The 19,964-nt window shown below is 36.0% G+C and overlaps 1 protein-coding gene across 1 annotated transcript in view; it reads right to left on the minus strand.

The window, feature by feature from the left end:
• The window catches only part of slc26a4.2.L (solute carrier family 26 member 4 gene 2 L homeolog), a 33,709-nt gene that overhangs the window by 8,948 nt on the left and 4,797 nt on the right, over window positions 1-19,964 (minus strand). Inside the window, exons 6-14 of the mRNA XM_018251712.2 lie at window positions 14,407-14,571; window positions 13,339-13,491; window positions 13,154-13,236; window positions 8,737-8,884; window positions 7,994-8,107; window positions 5,859-5,936; window positions 5,659-5,754; window positions 2,811-2,917; window positions 928-997 (exon numbers count right to left, since the gene is read on the minus strand). Of these exons, the coding sequence (XP_018107201.2) occupies window positions 928-997; window positions 2,811-2,917; window positions 5,659-5,754; window positions 5,859-5,936; window positions 7,994-8,107; window positions 8,737-8,884; window positions 13,154-13,236; window positions 13,339-13,491; window positions 14,407-14,571 (1,014 nt within the window). The remainder of the gene's footprint in view (window positions 1-927; window positions 998-2,810; window positions 2,918-5,658; window positions 5,755-5,858; window positions 5,937-7,993; window positions 8,108-8,736; window positions 8,885-13,153; window positions 13,237-13,338; window positions 13,492-14,406; window positions 14,572-19,964) is intronic.

Genomic DNA, 19,964 nt, shown 5'->3' on the forward strand with positions numbered 1-19,964 from the left:
CTTTAAAGCCTTTAGAGTGCTCCCACAACCCCCCTGTTTTGATATTGTATATATATATATATATATATATATATATATATATATATATATATATATATATATATATATATATATATATATATATATATATAAACAGCGCTTGGTCGGTGCACCCAGAACACAAAATGGATGCCTAGGTGCTGGAACTGCAAAATCAGTATCGATAAAGTAACAAAAAGAGTCCGCACACACAGGTCTTATGTGAAGAAAAAAGTGGTCGTTTATTCAACGTTTCGGCTCAGCTACATGAGCCGTCCTCAGGAAGTGAGGACGGCTCATGTAGCTGAGCCGAAACATTGAATAAACGACCACTTTTTTCTTCACATAAGACCTGGGTGTGCGGACTCTTTTTGTTAATATATATATATATATATATATATATATTAATAATTTTAAGATAACGCACCAAGTACAGCTTAATCACTGCTTTTAAGCGAGTGTGCAATATACACGTTGAACTATATATTGAACTATATATATATATATATATATATATATATATATATATATATATTTATATATATATATATATTGCGGAATCAGCCATTCGGCCATAGTTCACAGAATATCTAGGACAGCAAATAAGTATTCACTCCAAATCTCACCTAAAAATACCTATAAGTTTATTTATAGCTACAGGTTTATATTAATCAGTTTATTCCTGAGAGGATTTTTAGTTCAATCTGTCAAATGGTTAATAGGCCATAAAATCATTAAATGTAATTAACCTTGAAAAGAGATACACAAGTCTGCCAAAACCTCAGTACTTGCTTACAGTACATTTAAGAATACAGCCAAGCCCAGTGTCATTTTTTTCTGACTGTGATTTTTTAAGGATAGAAGATGATTTAAAACAATACATATTATGGAGATTGAATGAATACTTACATGTTTGTATATCTTGACATTCTTGTAGATATCTGTGCCTGGGACATTTCCAAGAGAACTACTGGAGGGGCTGAAAGAAAGTCAGATATTCATAGTTTGACTTTAAGTTTATATACATTTCTTAAGATCCAAATAAACCAATTTTTAATTTTGGCAGAGTTGTATTTCATTTGTGCAAATTAGACTAAGGGGCAGATTTATCAAAATGTGACTTTTAGGGGGTTATTTATCAAAGGTCGAATGTTAGATTTTTTTACCTCAAATGAACTCACACTTGAATGGTTTCCTATTTAAATGGGAACTATTGTGAAAATGAAAATTGAACATATGATCATCATACCGAAATAAGAAACTTTCTAAATGCAATCAATTAAAAATTCTGTACCATTTCTGAAATAATTAAGTTTCTCTTCACTATTCCTCCATCAGCATCTGTTTTTCTTCATTCTGTCTTCATGCAGCAGTTGGGTGTTAGATTGACAGTTAGATCCAATATATCTTATAGGGGGCTTCCTTTCCCAGCAGATGTATTAGAGCTCACTCAAATAACTGATTCCAGTAAAAACAAAATAAAAAAAACAAAATAGTGGCCTTTTGCACAAATCCTGAATATAGAGAGACATGCTGCCTGGTGATTTTAATAGAGTGAGCTCTAATACATCTTCTAGGCAAATGGACCTCCCCTATAAGATATATTGGATCTAACTGTCAATGAGTATCTGACACCCAACTCCTGCAAGAAGACGGAATGAAGAGAAACAGATGCTGAGAGAGGGATAGTGAAGACTAACTTGATTATTTCAGAAATGATACAGAATATTTAATTGGTTGTATTAAGAAAGTTTCGTATTTGAGTATGATGAAGCTTATATTAAATTTTAATTTTCGCGATTGTTCCCCTTTAAGAAAAGACTCGAATGAAAAAAAACTTGATTCTGAGAATTCGAGTTGTGAAATATAAAAACTCATTTTGATCGAGTTTTCTGTGAAATAAAACTGGAATTGAGAGAGTTTTTGATGAATCAGCTACACACCTAAATAACAATCATATATGCATAAAATGCACGATGAATATAATGTAGCACAAAGTTAATTTATACACTCCTTTGCCTGCCTGTCCCATTATAATTTTGAATTTATCCTTGTCTATTATCTATTATTGCCACCTGATCAAGGTAGGTGTAAAGTGCAGGACGCTCTTGTGCCAGAGTATACGTACCAATGCGCCATATGGATTAATGCTGGTACAACTGGCAAACTGACTAGAAGCGCAAGTATATAGAATATATAGGCTGTAGCATGTTATTGGTGACTTCGTAATTGAGTTCTTTTTTGTTCTCGAATTTTATTAATGGATATTGTTGTTATTAACAATTACTGTACAAGCTCCTGAAGTTATATAACTTCAGGAGCCTCTCTGTTAAAACATTCTTTGTGGTATCTAAGCATGTAAAGTGTGCATGTATGTAAGCAAGAAAATGTTAGTCACATAATATGGAGGATTGGGCATATAAGAAAGCTCTGTTAGAGACATCTCAATTTATTTTCAAAATAAAGGATATAAATGGTAAACAAATGGATAATTCATGCTCGATGATATATTTACACTGAAAATATAATTTATATATATTATTCAGTCTGTCATATTAAATAAAAACATGCAATGAGAATTCAAATCTTTTTAGTAAGTTATTATGTATGAGTTTCCTAGGCCAGAACTGCCCATTGTCATTAGCGACTTCCATCCAACAACAATAAAATGCCATATATATTTTAATAAACATGACAGTTTTATTATGCCTTTTAACTGACCACACTAATAAATTCTATTGTATGAATCCATGTACTACAGGCCCATTGCATATTGAAAAAAATGTACTTACAATTGAACACGAATAATAACAGTCAATAGTCCAAAGAGTAAACCAACCAATAATCCTAAATCAAGTCCCAGGATAATAGATGAAATACATGTAACAACCCAGATAGCCTGAAACCAAAATTCACTAGCATTAATCAATGATATTTTTGGTCATGTAGATTATTTAGGTAATTTTCATATGATTAAATATTTTATTGCCTTCTTAAACTAGAATTAAAGTGTGGATCACTGGGGGGGGGGTGCCTAGGTAATCATTTACTTCATGCTTAGGGCCAGTGCTCCTGCTAACAGAAAACTTCACTGATTGTTCAGTGAGCACCATGGAGCAATCCTCTTCTGCTGCTTTTTTTTCTAGGCAACTGGGCCAACCCATGTGCAGTATAGTGTAAAGCCAGCTTTGTCACAAAGAAAAAAGAAGCAGTAAGAGGATCGACGTGGTGTTCGCTGTGAATAAACCCAGTCCAGTGTCAACTTTCCTTCTACTTTAATGGGAAATTCTGAAATGTAAAAAGCATAATTCTAATGTTCTATAATGTTACAAAATATACTGTATCAAAAGAGTGACAAAGTGACATGTACTAAATTGGATATCGATCTACCTGCAATATAGCTTAATTGATTGAGTAGGGGTTAAACAGGGGTCTGACTATGTCAGAATATCCAAAATATTTAAAAATAAGTGAAAAAGAATACCACGTATTTCCCAACTTTTTGCAAACTGATCAATCAGTCTATTATAATTTCATGGAATAGTGTAAATAATAATTGATACCAGTTAATTAAATGTAACTAATTAATTAATCTCAAAATCAATTAATACTGAATTGATTCATTTGAGTACCCTCCAATCTATTACTGCTGAATTAACTAACTATTATTAAATCATATGTATTTTCAACCAATAAATGAGGAACGAAACAAATAAATTATGTTTCTCAATATATTACTCTCATGTGTTAATAAAAGTGCTCTGTGCTAGTACCGACTTAATTAATTGCCCTCCAAATGAATTGCTGCTAAGTTCATTTACTGTTATAAATTCATGTTTGTTATAGGTATGAAATGGAAAAATAAATAAATAAATTATACTAATCAATGAGTGTCTTTCTTGTATTAAAGAAAGTGCTCTGTGCGTTTTCCTAAAGAGACTGATTTTATATATATTCAAGTTCTCCCCACCACTGTAAAATGCCAGATATAATTAGATTAAATTAGTTAAAATGTGAATTCTTATAATTAAAGTGACTTGTGCTATACAAAGTAATTAATCAAAACAAAATAATTAGAACTCATGCTCAAATTCATTGAAATACAGGATAGGAAAAAGAATTTCATAGAAAGAGGAGTTGTCCCATAAGATCTATGTCGATGTTTGCTAATTTTGGGACACCACAAAGCTGGAGAAGTCATCAAGGACTGTGGTCACAATTATTATCTTCCCTATCTGTTGATAAGTGGCTACCTTCCCTGAAAAACCACAAATCCAAGGACCCATAGGAGCAAGGAAGAGAGGAAGATATGAGGCAATGAATGCAGAGCATAGAAAAAAAAAACGTTAAAAGGTTAAAACCAAAGTGTGTGTCACTAAAACCAACCACACTTTGGTTTTAACCTTGTAACAGTTTGGTTTTTTCCTATATATTGAGAAACATAATTTTATTCTTTTAATTCCTCATTTATTGGTTAAAAATACATATGATTTAATAATAGTTAATGAATTCAGCAGTAATTGATTGGAGGGTACCCCATTGGTTCAATTCAGTATTAATTGATTGCGAGGGTAATTAAGTGGTTCAATTTAATTAACTGGTATTAATTATTGTTTATGCTATTCCATGAAATTATAAATAGATTGATCAATTTGAAAACGTTGGGAAATACGGGGTATTCTTTTTCTCAAATTTTTAAACAAAGTGACATGTAGCCATTAACATAAAATAAGCTATAGAGACCAATTACAGCCACAATTACAGTTACAGTCAGAAAAAAATATTTGCAACCATAACGTGAATTAACAGCATTCGTTAGAGGTACTTGTGTCTGAAGCCACTCCTTGCACTTCTGCATAGTTTCTGCCTTCTGTTGCAAATTATACACAAGTGCACCTACTGACACTGGTGAACCCTAGAGCTACTGTTATCGTAGTTTGGATAGCTTGAGGGTTCCTACAGTAGGCAGTGTCACTAGTTGCATCTTCTTTGGCCTAGAGAATCACGTGCAGACATCCTTTTGTTGGAAATTATACAGTCAGACTCCAAAAATCGTGTCATTTGCATCTCCCCCTCATGACTGTAAGTATACTGTAATTATGAGAAGATACTGTACTGTGGCTACAAAACAATGATTTACATCCAAAATTGCATGTTGCCCTCTGCCCTTGTTAGCATTGATAATATTGTGAGAGTACCAAACTATGTGCAATAAACCTTTCTTCACTGAATATCTGCATTTATTATAATAGTATGACGTGACATACTCCTCTTCAGAGAAGAGTCGACCTCCCCTACACACTTTCTCAGGTTCTAGGGGAAGTCATACATTTCAAAATACAAATACATCAGATGTTGCTTTTAATGAGTAGAACATAAAATACTATCTGCTAATTAGTTACTATGGGCGACTAAAACCAAGCAGATTTTGTATTGCAATACCTGCTTTATTGTGCTGAATTTTGCAGTTTTGAACTGTCTATGTTTAAATGTAGAGGTCCAAACAAATTCCCACTATTCCTAGTTAATAGTGAAGTGGAAAATCCCGGCATCAGGTAGTAATTACATTTTTTTAACGTCTTTATTAATTTCTTTTCCTCAGAAACAAGAGTGATAAAACTAATTGACTTATTAACTTACCGAGTCCCATTTGTTTTGTTTCCATAAGCGTGGTACATCCTGGATCTGCCAGAACATCCCTTTTAAATTGACTAAGACAATGGCAGACAGCACAGACTGGAAACAAATGTACACAGAGTTATCAGAAACCATGGTTGATAATGCATTTCAATCCTCCACCATGATACCATGTGCAATCACTAGTGAATGTTCATACGCACCTTTTGCAGGGGTTCAAGGAGCTTGCCAATTGCCAAAATAGCAATTAACACAATACCAGCTGAGAAGAGACTAGCAATCTGCAAGTGTATAAAATGTTGGTGTTTATCGTTTTATCTCTGTTAATACAGATAACTCTTTCAGTAAATAGCATTCATCATTATAATTAGTACATGTGGCATTAAAAGAGAATGAAACAGCTAACATCCTAAGGTGTTATAAAAGGTGCAACTTTTGCTAATTACATTTGGAGGGGGAACTAAAGTCTAAAATAGAATAATGATAGAAATGCTGTATTTTGTATACTAAATATAAACATGAACTTACTGCACCAGAAGCCTAATAAAACAAATTATTTATGTTTTCAAAGTTGGCCACGGGGGGGGGGGGGGGTGGGTCTGTCATCTTGTAACTATGTTAAACATCTTTGCAAGACTACACACATGCTCAGTGTGGTCTGGGCTTCAGTTGGGAGGTTAAGCTTAGGGATCATCAGCACAAGTAAAATAATATCTGTCATAGAAGCCGATACAGAAGACTGATTATTACTCAGAATATGCAGACTGCACTGGGTCTGCGGATACAAATCTTTAAACAGTCACCCGCTGCTTTACAGGGAAACAAACAAAGCTGCTTGAGGTTAGGGAAGTAAGGTGGGGGGCTCCCCCCTGCCGTTTGAAAGTATGGTCATTTCCATGCAGTGCAGATAGAGACCATCTGAAATTTCCTATCCACAAGCAGTCAGAGCAAGTAAAGCGATGGGGGAATAATTTCACTGCACAGTCAGGTTTCTTATAAAAATGGTAGACATTTTTTAATTAAAGTATATTGGAGATAGATTTATTTTTCATTAAAGAAAGTAAAAATGGGATTTTATTTTTGGCCTTTACATCCCCTTTAAGGGGCACAATTGTCTGTTAGTGCCTTTTAAAGAGATTTCAATTTTCCTAAAACTATTTTTGCCTATTGAAGTATTAACCCCGAACTAAGAAAACAGAACCTATGTTGGGTAGTGTGTTATTGCCCATGGCCCCTTTAAATATTAGAATTTTGTGCCGCATGCGATGGCGTCACTGCACATGCATGTTCAACGGAACAAGGACCGAGCACAATGGATGTGCACACTCGGGTCCTGTGGACGTCCCCGCTGCCTTCCCACCGGACCACCAGGGACCACTAGACCACCAGGTACTCTTACAGGAATATGCCACCTCTAAGCAAATTACCTTTTACACTAGGGAGTTGGTGAATCCAGACTTATGCTCAAGCAAATATACCATTTATAAATACCACTGATGATTTATTTTTTTCACTTTTATTTATTTTTTTAATAAAAATAGTTGCCTGTGGGCAGAGCGTCTGTAGATCAAACCTGTCTGATTGGTTTGTTATAGTGGGCTAATTATTTACTAGACATGGGGTTTACGGCGTCCTTCAGATGGAACATTTTGTTGCAGTTGGTATCTCTGTGACCCAGAGGTTATGTTGGCAATATCTTGTGCTCCCGACAGGGTCATCCTTGGCAGACAGGTCAAAGGATAAAGAACAGACTAAAATGGCCCACAAGTTCTTCAGGTTTCAGGGTTAGGCTCAGAGCTAAAAACCCTAACTTATAAAGCAAGAAATTTTACAGTAACAGTGGCTTCTTTACATGGCAGAGGGTGTAATTAGCAATTATGACTTTAGGGAGAAGATTATAATAAAAAGAGGATATCAATTTAGAGATCTGTGGAGCTCATACACAGTCTAGGGGCCATAAAAAAAATCTTAGAGGGCCATATCAAGACTGCAGGCCTCCAGGAGGGTAGCTTTACAGAAGATAATGTCCCATTCTAGGCTTTAAACAAATATGAGTTCTATTATGCAAAAACACATTATCCAGATAATTAGAAAATATTGTATTGCCTTTTTTTATTCTGAAAATATTATTTTTGACTGATTTTCTTTTTTTAATGTAATAACAGTACTTTGTACTTGATACTAACCCCCTTATCTGGAAATCCTAGACCCCAAAATTTTCCATGATGAATTTCATACTTGTAACTAGAAGGTTCACAACATTGTCAACATTAAAACAAAGTAAATTTACTGAGAAAGATACTACAGAACAAAATTCAAGCAACATACTAGTACTCACCTGAGTCTTCCCTCCTATGCTATCTTGGATGGCAGTACGGGACAGTGCGGTTGAAGAACAAAAACATGAAAAGGCACCACCAAACATATTGCTAATTCCATGTGCAATAAATTCCTAAGTGGAAATTGAAAAAAACACCCTGAATACATCACAAAGGCATCTCCAAGTCCAAAGAAGCAATGCAAAAAGTTCAACTTTTAATCCACCTATCTTAACTGTTTTGTAAAGATTTTATTACCAGTTTTTAGCAAGAACTATAAGATTTTAACAACAGTTTTAACAACAGGCAAACAAGTTTGATTGGTACCTAGGGATATTATATGTATTACCATTTGTAGCTTGGTTCTGGCAATCCACAGTAACAAAAAAAAAAATCTAGAGAGATTTTTATCTTTCTTACATTTTCTTGCATCAATTGAAATTCCCCCAACAATGGTTTTTGTTTTAAACCACATTTTAAAAAAAAAAAGCTCACCAGGTTTTATTCTTTTGAAAATATCCAACTGTAGTTTGAAAAAAATTTGCAAAATTAAAAGCAATTGATGGAGATCACACTTGCATATTCTTGCTTAACACACAGAGCACATTGTAGACCCGAAGCCACTTCCCAACACCTGAAACAGTCAGCTCTTGTGCATTTTGAGCTGAAAACACCAGCACTACATTTTTTGTAAGGCACCAACCATTGCACACACTGCACATTAAGTCATTTTCTGGTGTTAAATGACATAACTAGTACTTACTTGATTTCCAATAATTGGATATTTGTTCTTAGTACCATAAACTTTTGCCACAGACACAGCTACTGCATAAGCTATTATTCCAATGGAAAATGCGGAGCCAATGAGTTCCGAAAAAATACTGAAATTCGGAGTCACGGGAGGTAGAAATCTGTAAGTACAATTTGTAAATAACATCAAAGTTCACTCAATTTGCATCGAAACTTTCACTTTGTACTTGCACATAAGTTCATAAATAAGGCTTTATATGTTTAAAAATTTAACATACAAGTAGAGATGTCGCGAACTGTTCGCCGGCGAACTTGTTCGCGCGAACATCGGGTGTTCGCGCTCGCCGGAAGTTCGCGAACGTCGCGCGACGTTCGCCATTTTGGGTTCGCCATTGTTGGCGCTTTTTTTTGCCCTCTCACCCCAGACCAGCAGGTACATGGCAGCCAATCAGGAAGCTCTCCCCTGGACCACTCCCCTTCCCTATAAAAACCGAAGCCCTGCAGCGTTTTTTCACTCTGCCTGTGTGTGCTGAAGAGATAGTGTAGGGAGAGAGCTGCTGCCTGTTAGTGATTTCAGGGACAGTTGAAAGTTTGCTGGCTAGTAATCGTTTTGATACTGCTCTGTTATTGGAGGGACAGAAGTCTGCAGGGGTTTGAGGGACATTTAAGCTTAGGTAGCTTTGCTGGCTAGTAATCTACCTTCTACTGCAGTGCTCTGTATGTAGCTGCAGTGGGCAGCTGTCCTGCTTCTGATCTCATCTGCTGACTGCTGCAATAACAGTAGTCCTTGTAAGGACTGCTTTTATTTATTTTTTTGTTGTTTTACTACTACTACTACTACTACTACTATAAGAGCCCAGTGCTATTAGTCTAGCAGTGTTGGGGAGTGGGACTGGTGTGCTAATCTGCTGCTCCTAGTAGTTCAGCAGCACCAACTTTAATTTTTTTTTTTTAATATTCATTTTTTTTTATTTTACTTTTTTTTATTTTACTACCGCTGTAGTAGTGTATAAGTTGACCTTTTAGGCATTATTTGCCCTGTAGGCATTATTTGCACACTGTTTTCTTCAACCCGCCATCGAGCTGTGTGACCTTGTTCACATTCTGTCTAAATATCCATAATATTACCGTCTCCAGAAAAAACACCGGAGTCACTTTTTTCAAGCAGCCATAATATATTTTACGTAATCCGTATCCACCGCTGTAGTAGTGTATACGTTGGCCTTGTAGGCATTATTTGCCACACTGTTTTCTTCAACCCGCCATCGAGCTGTGTGACCTTGTTCCCATTCTGTCTAAATATCCATAATATTACCGTCTCCAGAAAAAACACCGGAGTCACTTTTTTCAAGCAGCATTCATATATTTTACGTAATCCGTATCCACCGCTGTAGTAGTGTATACGTTGGCCTTGTAGGCATTATTTGCACACTGTTTTCTTCAACCCGCCATCGAGCTGTGTGACCTTGTTCACATTCTGTCTAAATATCCATAATATTACCGTCTCCAGAAACACCACCTGAGTGACGTTTTTCAAGCAGCAATAATATATTCCGTATCCACCACTGCTGTAGTGTATACGTTGACCTTGTAGGCATTATTTGCCCAGTGTGTTCTTCATTTTCAAACCACTGCCATCTAGCTCTGTGAGCTTGTTCACATTCTGTCTAAATATCAATAATAATACCGTCTCCAGAAACACCACCCGAGTGACGTTTTTCAGGCAGCAATAATATATTCCGTATCCACTGCTGTAGTAGTGTATACGTTGACCTTGTAGGCCTTGTTTGCCCAGTGTGTTCTTCTTCATTTTCAAACAACTCCCATCTAGCTGTGTGAGCTTGTTCACATTTTGTCTAAATATCAATAATAATACCGTCTCTAGAAACACCACCCGAGTGACGTTTTTCAAGCAGCAATAATATATTCCGTATCCACCACTGCTGTAGTGTATACGTTGACCTTGTAGGCATTATTTGCCCAGTGTGTTCTTCATTTTCAAACCACTGCCACTTAGCTGTGTGAGCTTTTTCACATTCTGTCTAAATATCAATAATAATACCGTCTCCAGAAACACCACCTGAGTGATGTTTTTACAGCAGCAATAATATATTCCGTATCCACTACTGTATACGTTGCCTTTGCAGGCATTGTTTGCCCAGTCTTTAACCAAGTGTCACCTAGCTGTGTGAGCTTTTTCACATTCCGTGTCCAGAAACATCACCTGAGTGACGTAGTGTGATTTCTGCCCTTTACAGCACAAAACGCAGCGCTGTGTCAACAATGTATTTTTCAGAAACATTTTTGCCCTTGATCCCCCTCTGGCATGCCACTGTCCAGGTCGTTGCACCCTTTAAACAACTTTAAAATCATTTTTCTGGCCAGAAATGTCTTTTCTAGATGTTAAAGTTCGCCTTCCCATTGAAGTCTATGGGGTTCGCGAACCGTTCGCGAACCGCTCGCATTTTTGCGCAAGTTCGCGAATATGTTCGCGAACTTTTTTTCCGACGTTCGCTACATCCCTACATACAAGTATAAATGAAGTAGATATTGAATAGAGAATACATATACAGTACTTTAAAAGCTGGAAAGTTTGGTTAAAACAACTGCATTTATATTACAAATGGTTTGAAAATACTTTCTGTAAACTTTTGACCACAATATCTGTGCTAAGAATTTTCTCTGTTTAATAACATAGGAAATTTTTGTCTAAATGAGACCTGCCTAGCTGCCAGTGGATTCATTTGTAAAGTAGTGATTAACTTAAAGTGGTTGTTCGCCTTTGAGTTAACTTTTAATATGATGTAGATGGCAATATTCTGAGTCAATTTGCAATTGGTTTTCATGTTTTATTACTTGCAGTTTTTGTAGTATCTAGCTTTTTATTCAGCAACTTTCCAATTTGCAATTTTAGGTCCAAATTTCCCTATTAACCATGCCTTTATTTGAATAAGAAACTGGAATATGAATAGGATATAGCCTGAATAGAAAGATGAGTAATAAAAAGTAGTAATTACAATACATTTGAGCCCTTACAGTGCCTATGTTTTTTAGATGGGGCCAGTGACCCCAATTTGAAATATGCAAAGAGAGAAGAAGAAGGCAAATAATTCAAAAACTATAAAAAATAAAGGCCAGTTCAAAAGTTGCTTAGAATTAACATTCTATAACATACCAAGGGACAGATTTACTAAGCTCGAGTGAATAGTTTGAATCAAAAAATATTCTAATTTCGAAGTAATTTTTTGGGTACTTCGACCATCGAATTGGTCAAATTAGATCGAATTCTAACAAATCGAATGATTCAAACGATTCGAAGTAAAAATCGTTCGATCATTCGATAATCAAAGTACTGCCTCTTTAAAAAAAACTTTGACTTCATACTTTGCCTAATTAAAGCTGCCAAAGTCCAATGTTAGCCTTTGGGGACCTTCCCCAGCACTTTTCTACGTTTTTTTTTGGTTAAATCAGAGATAAATTGCCATCGATCCTTCGATCGATCGCTTACAATCGTTCAAGCTTTTGCTTTTGCGCTAAAATCCTTCGAATTCGATATTCAAAGGATTTTACTTCAAGGGTCAAATTCGAGGGTTTTTTTAACCCTCGAAATTCGACCCTTGATAAATCTGCCCCCAAATGTTAATGTAAAGATAAGCAATCCCTTTATCATCATACGTCTGAAATGCACGTTACGTGGTATAGTTGTTTTTTTTTGTATGATTTTATGATCATAACTTTGTAACTGAAAACCCCTGTATGTTGCAGAAAATCTGCACTTCCATTGTGCTTATATTTTAATTAAAAAAATTTGTTTTGTTTTGGATGATCTCTCTCCAATAAAAGGCCTGTCATAACAATGTTTTGGTCTTGGCAATTTATCTCTGATAAAGGTTAATGGTAGGGGAGTATCAAGCCTGTGACTGGTTGATTGCCCAGGTCAGAAAACACTTTTCTCATGAAATGCAATCAGGTATGGAGATGCCAGCCAATGAAAAATATGACCTTCATAAATGGTTAGGATCCCCATATGGAGTTTACCTTGACATGTAAAGGTGGGTTGTCAATTTTATGATCAGAACTTTGTAACTAAAACTCCTGTTTTTGAAGGTAAAGGTATATGCACTTGCATTGATGAATTACCAATGAAACGGGACCCTGGAACGTGTATGCTTTTGTGTACAGTATTTGTATCTAATTAGACCAGATCAGTTGCAATTCTATTGTACCTATATATATTTTACTTGGAGTGCTCCCACAACCCCTCCTGTTTGTGAAATGCACACCAGATTTATATAATTATAGAGGAATCTTTTGAAGTCATTCATAATCAACTCATTTTCTTTTGGGCACTCAGACATTAGACAAAAGGTAAGTGTTATTTTAAAATAGTATGTATATATATATTTAACATATATAAGATATTCTCTTACCCCCTCGGAATACTCTTTATAATTCCAGCATTATATACTTTCTCCAGATTTGCTCCATACGAAATCCCTGTAGCTACAATTGTCTATTGTTAAAATAAACAGCATAAACAAAGAATAATAAGATAAAGAATAATAAACATTAAAATAAATATAGAAATAATATGAAAGTATGCATGATAACTTACCACAATAATTTCTATAGGAATTGGTATTCGAAGGATATGTTTGTATCGCTCATTGACTTCTTTCACAACAGCACATGCAATGAAAGCTAAAATTCCAGCAATCAGATCAGCTATATTGGTCTTGCCGATGTTAGAAAAGATATCTATAATTGTCTGAAGAAAAAAATAAAAAGAAAGTGTCTGTTGATACCGTTCTGTGTACTTCACATAAACGTTTCTCAAGTTGGAATTCAGAGATACATGGTTTATTTGAAATGTATATTCATGTGACGTTTAGGGTGGTCAACTTTTGTAGTGGAAAAGTCCAGGCGGGGCAAAATTACGTCAGGGGCAGGGTGAGTAGTGGGGGCAAGGCGGAAGATGTTTTGGGGGTCTATGACATCAGGGGGTGGGGTTATGATTTGGAAATCCAAGATTGGCTGATCACCATACCATTCACTTTAAAGTCATGTCCAGATTTCTAAATGGGGAAATCCAGACAGGCTATTTTCACCCCTTTTCTTAATTGTACCCTCTCTCTCTCTCTCTCTCTCTCTCTCGGTAATAATCAAACAGTAGCTTGTACTTGACCCAACTAAGCTGCATAAATCCACACTGCTGGCAAAACAAATTTATTGGAATAATTTAATGTTTAAATCATTTTTAGCAGACTTACCCCCATATGTAATAAAAGGCACTAAGTTTGCCCAGGAACAGTAACCCATAGCAACCAATAAGATGTTTGCCTTTAAACAGGTGACCAGTAAATGCCACTTGCTTATTGATTGCTATTAGTTACTGCTCCTGGGCAAACATTGTACCTTTTATTACATAACCCCATTAAGGTATGATGATCCAAATTAAGGAAAAACACCTTATCCTGAAAAACCCAGGTTTCAAGCATTTTGTATAGCAGATCCCATTCAATTACTGATTCTGGTATTCTACACTGTCATGCTGTCCAAGGGTAGACTTTATCCCTCTTACAGAACACATATTTACACATTTTTAACATAAACTAATATTACATGTTATTGCTATGAATAATAAGATTATTTTTACATTACATATGGGTTAAAAGGTACTTACATATATTATTGAGAACACTCCATTGTAGTTCTTTGCAGGGACATTAAGCCATTGTTTTATTTGTGAAACAAGTACTTGAAAAGCAGCTGCCCAAGTAAATCCACCAACTAATGGACCTGACAAATACCTGACAATGAAGCCAATCTGAAATACCCCTAACGCAAGCTGCAAATTAGAAATAAAATGCAATTAATTTTTTGAACAGGCCTCTCAACATCTCAACACTTAATGGGCCATTGTAAAATCACGTGTTTGCCTATTCATTCTACTATTTTAAAAGTAGCTATACATTTTTTTAATCCAATCTGACTTTTGAGAGGTTGTTTTCTGAACCTCAACTGTTCTTGTGATAAAGACAATTAGGATTATCTGAATATTTTCTCAAGATACCAAATAATAATAAATGATAACACTATTAAAGCTGCCTCTTTCTGAATTGAATAGGTAATGCCTAACAACACCACTACTGGCCTTCTCAGTCTGAAAATGTTATAGTGTATATGACATCAACCTAAAATTAACCTTCCATTTACAGTCAACTCCATTATGGAAACATTGCTTTTAAAGTTATAGTAATATTTTATACAAAATTTCCTAGCCAATGCAGCAGTTCCATCCCTAGGACCAGATGCCCTGGAGAAATATAGCACCTTGATATTATATTCTGACTCTTAACTGAGCATCAGAAGTCAGTTATTTAGGGAATAATGACCAATAATCCCCAGCACACCATGAAGATTCAGGCTGTATTTTATACTGCCGTAGTTCCAAAAATACGGTGATTTTGATAAAACAATGTACCTTCCCCACAACATTGACTGAGACCTCAATGTGGCTCACTGTTGTCCTCAGTCCGATTCAGATCTGAGATGTATTTGCAAGAAGTTTGCATGTTCCTGAGTCTGTGCAGGTTTCCTTTGGTCATCCCACACTTTATTAAACATACAGGCAGGATAATAGGCTCCTAACTGAATTGACCCTAGTTTCGATTTTTTTTCTATAGATATGTCAACACTCATAAAATGAACCCATATCATCACTTAATTGCTTAAACCTTTTTTTTAATTAACTCTCAGTTGATATGCAAATGTTGTAAGAAGCAGTATTTTAAGCTTACGGTATATTTACAAAGTATTTACAAAATACACAAAATAAAAATACTTTTTTTGGGTTAATTGTGCTTTGCTTAAATGCAAATATAATTCTGGGCACACAACTTAAAATTGCTCAAATATTTATTCTGATGTTTTGGTGTAACTGTATCCCATCCTCCAGCGCAGTCCTCCAAGTTCTCTAAATCCCTGTACCCAGTATGATCAACTATTACATACAGACATTCTCTAAAATAAACTAGAAATGTCAATTTTAGAATTTAAAATATTCAGCGTATACTTCAAAAATGTTTAAAAACCTATATCCATTTGAAGCATTTAACTAAACTTAGTATTTAACTCTGTGCTCCCAACTGTGTAAAATTGGTTACCTTTGCTGTTATGAGATTGTACAAAATAAATTGCTACAGGATTCATTTACCTCTTTTAATTGTTTCATGTGTATTCTCTTCTTTGCTGTTTTTACTATTTGTTAAAAAAAATAGTGTTCTGTGCATCCTCCCCCCGCCCCCAGAAAAACAGATAACATACTTATTACAGAGTTAAATATAATCATAGAAGCTACAGGATTGATGAATTCAAGAAATTCCAGTAGCACCTCAACTGTAAAAATATCTATAAATTTTTAACAGCAGGTGGTGCCATTGCAAAACAATTTTGAAGATAAAACATTTCTCAATAAAACCCATGGCTAACATGGTACAGCAACTTTACCTGCAATTTCAATAAAACCCATAAATAGTTTAGCATATACTAAAGCTATGGGGGTTCTCTTGGCTTTGCCTGTAAGTAACATTGCATTAAAAAAAAGCATTATATTGCAACAATTCAAAAATAAACTTGGAAGATTTTGCACACACTCTACATATGTGATATATACAGTAACTGCTATATACAGTAAGCTAATTCTGTAGCAATGTGCATTAAAACAATGAATTTACAAGTATTCCATATGTTTAAACACACCAATTTCTGAAAAATCTCCAGTGTCTCTAAAATACAATGGTAACATTTGCACAAAATACTGAAGCATAGTAGTAAATAGACCCAGCGCAAGAGAACTGCAAACTTGGGGCTTCTAGGAGAAGTCCTTGTATTCCTCCATCTAAATGCAAAAAAAAATTTACATTTAAAACAATCTACCATAAAACTAAAGTCATCAAACCATGATATGGAACAGGATGACAGGATGTCTTTGTGATAGATCACGCTCCACCTATGTCTGGTTCAATGAATATATGTCAGTTACATAATGTGTTATTAGTTTCTCAATTGTACCCTAACCATGCTGTCTTTAACCCTGCCTCATTGTCTTTTTTCTGGTACTAGCCCCAAAAAGACGCATTTGTTTGGCTCTGGGTATATGCAATGTTGGACTGGGCCTGCGGGACACCAGGAAAAAACCCAGACCCGTGGGCCCGTGGAGGGCGCCCCCAGGGGGTGTAGACCCTGATGCTGCAGCCCTGGTGGGCCCAGACCCCCACCAGTTTGATGCTGGGTCTGTGATTTGGTTGCCTAGCTAATTGCTTCTGCAATCTTAAGGAACTCTCCACGTAAGAGAAATCTTCAGTGAACAGGTCTTCCCCAGTAAGCTTATTTAATAGCACCACAATATTATAAAGCAGAGTATTCATCATTTACATCAATTACTGCCTCAGTGGAGCTTGCACTCTAAGGTCACATTCAAACACACTATGGTCAATTTTTCATGAGCCAGTTAAAAGTCCTGTATGTTTTTGGAGCATGATTAAAAACAGAAGTACACAGAGGAAACCCACACAAGAACCTTCAAACTTCTTGGAGCTAGTTCCCAGGTCTGAATTGAATTAAGGCCCCAGTGCTGCAAGGCAGGTGCACTACTCACTGTGCTCTCAAAACTACACACCATTCACATTGCACTTTTGTTCTTTTAACACAGAACATAAGTATACAACACTTTCAGGACTGAACTTTTTTGTACTTTTAAAACTGCAATGATTAAAAGGTTAACTGTAGCCCAATGAATATGGGTTTTGACATACATTTTTTGCTTTAATTGATAAATATGGTTTTTTTTATTTTGTGCATTAAGTTATAAATTGAAAAAACTGAAGTCACTGTTTGAGGAGCAGTATATAAATATAAAATATGGGGTGCCGTTTGTCCCTAATACATTCTGTATAAAAAACTATCCCTAATACACAGAATTAATGTCTCTTGTAGAGTTATAGTCTATAAATATTTGCGACCATACACAGGTAAAAAAATATACAAAAGACTTATTTCTATTAAAGAATGAGAACAAAATCTGGTTAGTGCACAAAAGGATGTCATTATATCACAAACTCCATTCTGTACATTTTAACAAGCAATCTGTCTCACAAATGTATAACCTCCATGTAACGGACGCACTTATGTGCAAAGTTACTTACCGAATGAATTATGTAAAAAAACATGGACATAATATATAATAGTGTAACTAACTAGTGCATGTCAAGCTAGATTTGAATGACAAAATAGATATTTGTGACAGAAAGCAAGATTTTATAGTACAGGATTCATTCTATCAACAAAATGAAAGCTCGGTTTCACAAAACAGATAAAATATCCATTCTGTGAAGCAATTGGTTCACACTCCTGAACCATTAAGAACAAAGCTTATTGCCATATAACAAACAAGATGAGAAGTTGCCAGCTCTGCTCCACATGGCTGCATCATCCCTAAGGCATAGTATCTGGCCTGCTATAGAGGGCGCCCTCTAATGTTCCTAGGGTTGCCACCTTTTCTGGAAAAAAATACCGGCCTTCCTTTATATTTAGCTTTTTTTCCTATTAATAACATTGGGATCAACCAGCATTTTTACCGGCCAGGCCGGTAAAATACTGGCCAGGTGGCAACACTAAGGGGCAAATTTACTAAGACTCGTAGTTGCGCCAGGCGCAACTTCGCCGCACTTCGCCAGGCGTAGTTTTGACAGAGCTCCGCAAATTCACTAAAATCCGAAGTTGCGCACAGGGGTAGCGTAAGGCTGCGAAGTTGCGCTAGCGTTGATTCGCTAAGTGAAGCGAAGTTACGCTAGCGATGGTTAATTTGCATACGGCGCCAAATTCAAATTTCAATGGAGGAATACGTAGAATCACTACAAATGCCTGGGAAACCTTCAAAACATCAAATAAATGTTTTTTTTTTTGCCCTACACATGTGCCCACTGTATAGTTAAGTTGCCATGAGTTAGGAAATGTAGGGGGGAAGGAGGGGAGCCCCAAAAAATTTTTCGATCTTTTTCAGTCTATCACCCATCATATAGAAAAAACGCCAGCGTTTTTTGGGACTTAGAAAAAATTTGAACTTTTTTTGAAGCAATCCCTATCTACTCTATTGCGCTTCGCCTAGTCTGAGGTGGCGAAGGAAGTCTAGCGTAAAAGGTAGTACACAGTACACTGCGCGCGTTAGTGAATTTGCGTAGTTACGTCCGTAGCGAAAATTCGCCAGGCGTAAGGATGCGAAGTAACACTAACGAATTTACGCCAGCGTTCGTTAGTGAATTTGCGAAGTACCGAAAATGCCCAACGCTAGCGAATTGACGCTAGCGTTAGGCGCTTCGGCGCTTAGTGAATTTGCCCCTAAATGTTAGCGCTGTTTAGTAATAAACATGAACAAACATTTCCTAAAAGGGCTGCTGTTAAACACTACAGGTTCATAAGTGGAAGTTTTTACAAATGGCTGAGAAATATAATGGTGCATTTATAATGATTGTAGCGAAAGAAAAGTATGCAAAACATATATATGATCATTTTAGGTGATGTGGCTATTCTTATTGTAGTAACCTGCTTGTGTGGCCATTTTGGTTAAGGGCATGTCTGCTGTTTTGCCATTGTCTTATGATTCACTCCTGTTCCTGTTTCCCTCTTCCTGTCTAAGCTGAGAGCAATAATGGGGCAGGCCACACCTACCTGCCATGTTGTAATAAATGTACCAGAAGCAGGGGTGGAACTACAGAGGAAGTAGAACCTGCGGATGCAGGGGGACCCAAGAGGTATAGGGGCCCCATGAGACCCTAATTTATATACAATTTCAATAAATATTAGGGCCCTGTAATATCTAGTTACACCCCTGTAATATCTAGTTACACCACTGAGTCTAGAAGTTACTGTGTTTGTTGTTTTGCCTGAACTAACACAGCAGAATCATTTAATCCACTACCAGACTGTTTATCACACATCATCTTGCAGTCAATAATGTCTGACAAACTCTTAGGGGCAGATTTATCAAAGGTCAAAGTGAATTTTCAATTGAAGTCAATTGGTGGACTTTGAAAAATCTAATTTTTTTTTGGGAATTTTTTGCGAATCGAATTCGATTGAATTCTCTATTAATTTGATTCGTACAATTCGAAATCGGCCTAATACGGATCTATTTGATCAAAAACGGACCTATTCGACCAAAAAAAAACCTTCTACAGGTAT

The sequence above is a fragment of the Xenopus laevis genome, chromosome 3L, assembly GCF_017654675.1.
Source record: "Xenopus laevis strain J_2021 chromosome 3L, Xenopus_laevis_v10.1, whole genome shotgun sequence".
NCBI lineage: Eukaryota > Metazoa > Chordata > Amphibia > Anura > Pipidae > Xenopus > Xenopus laevis.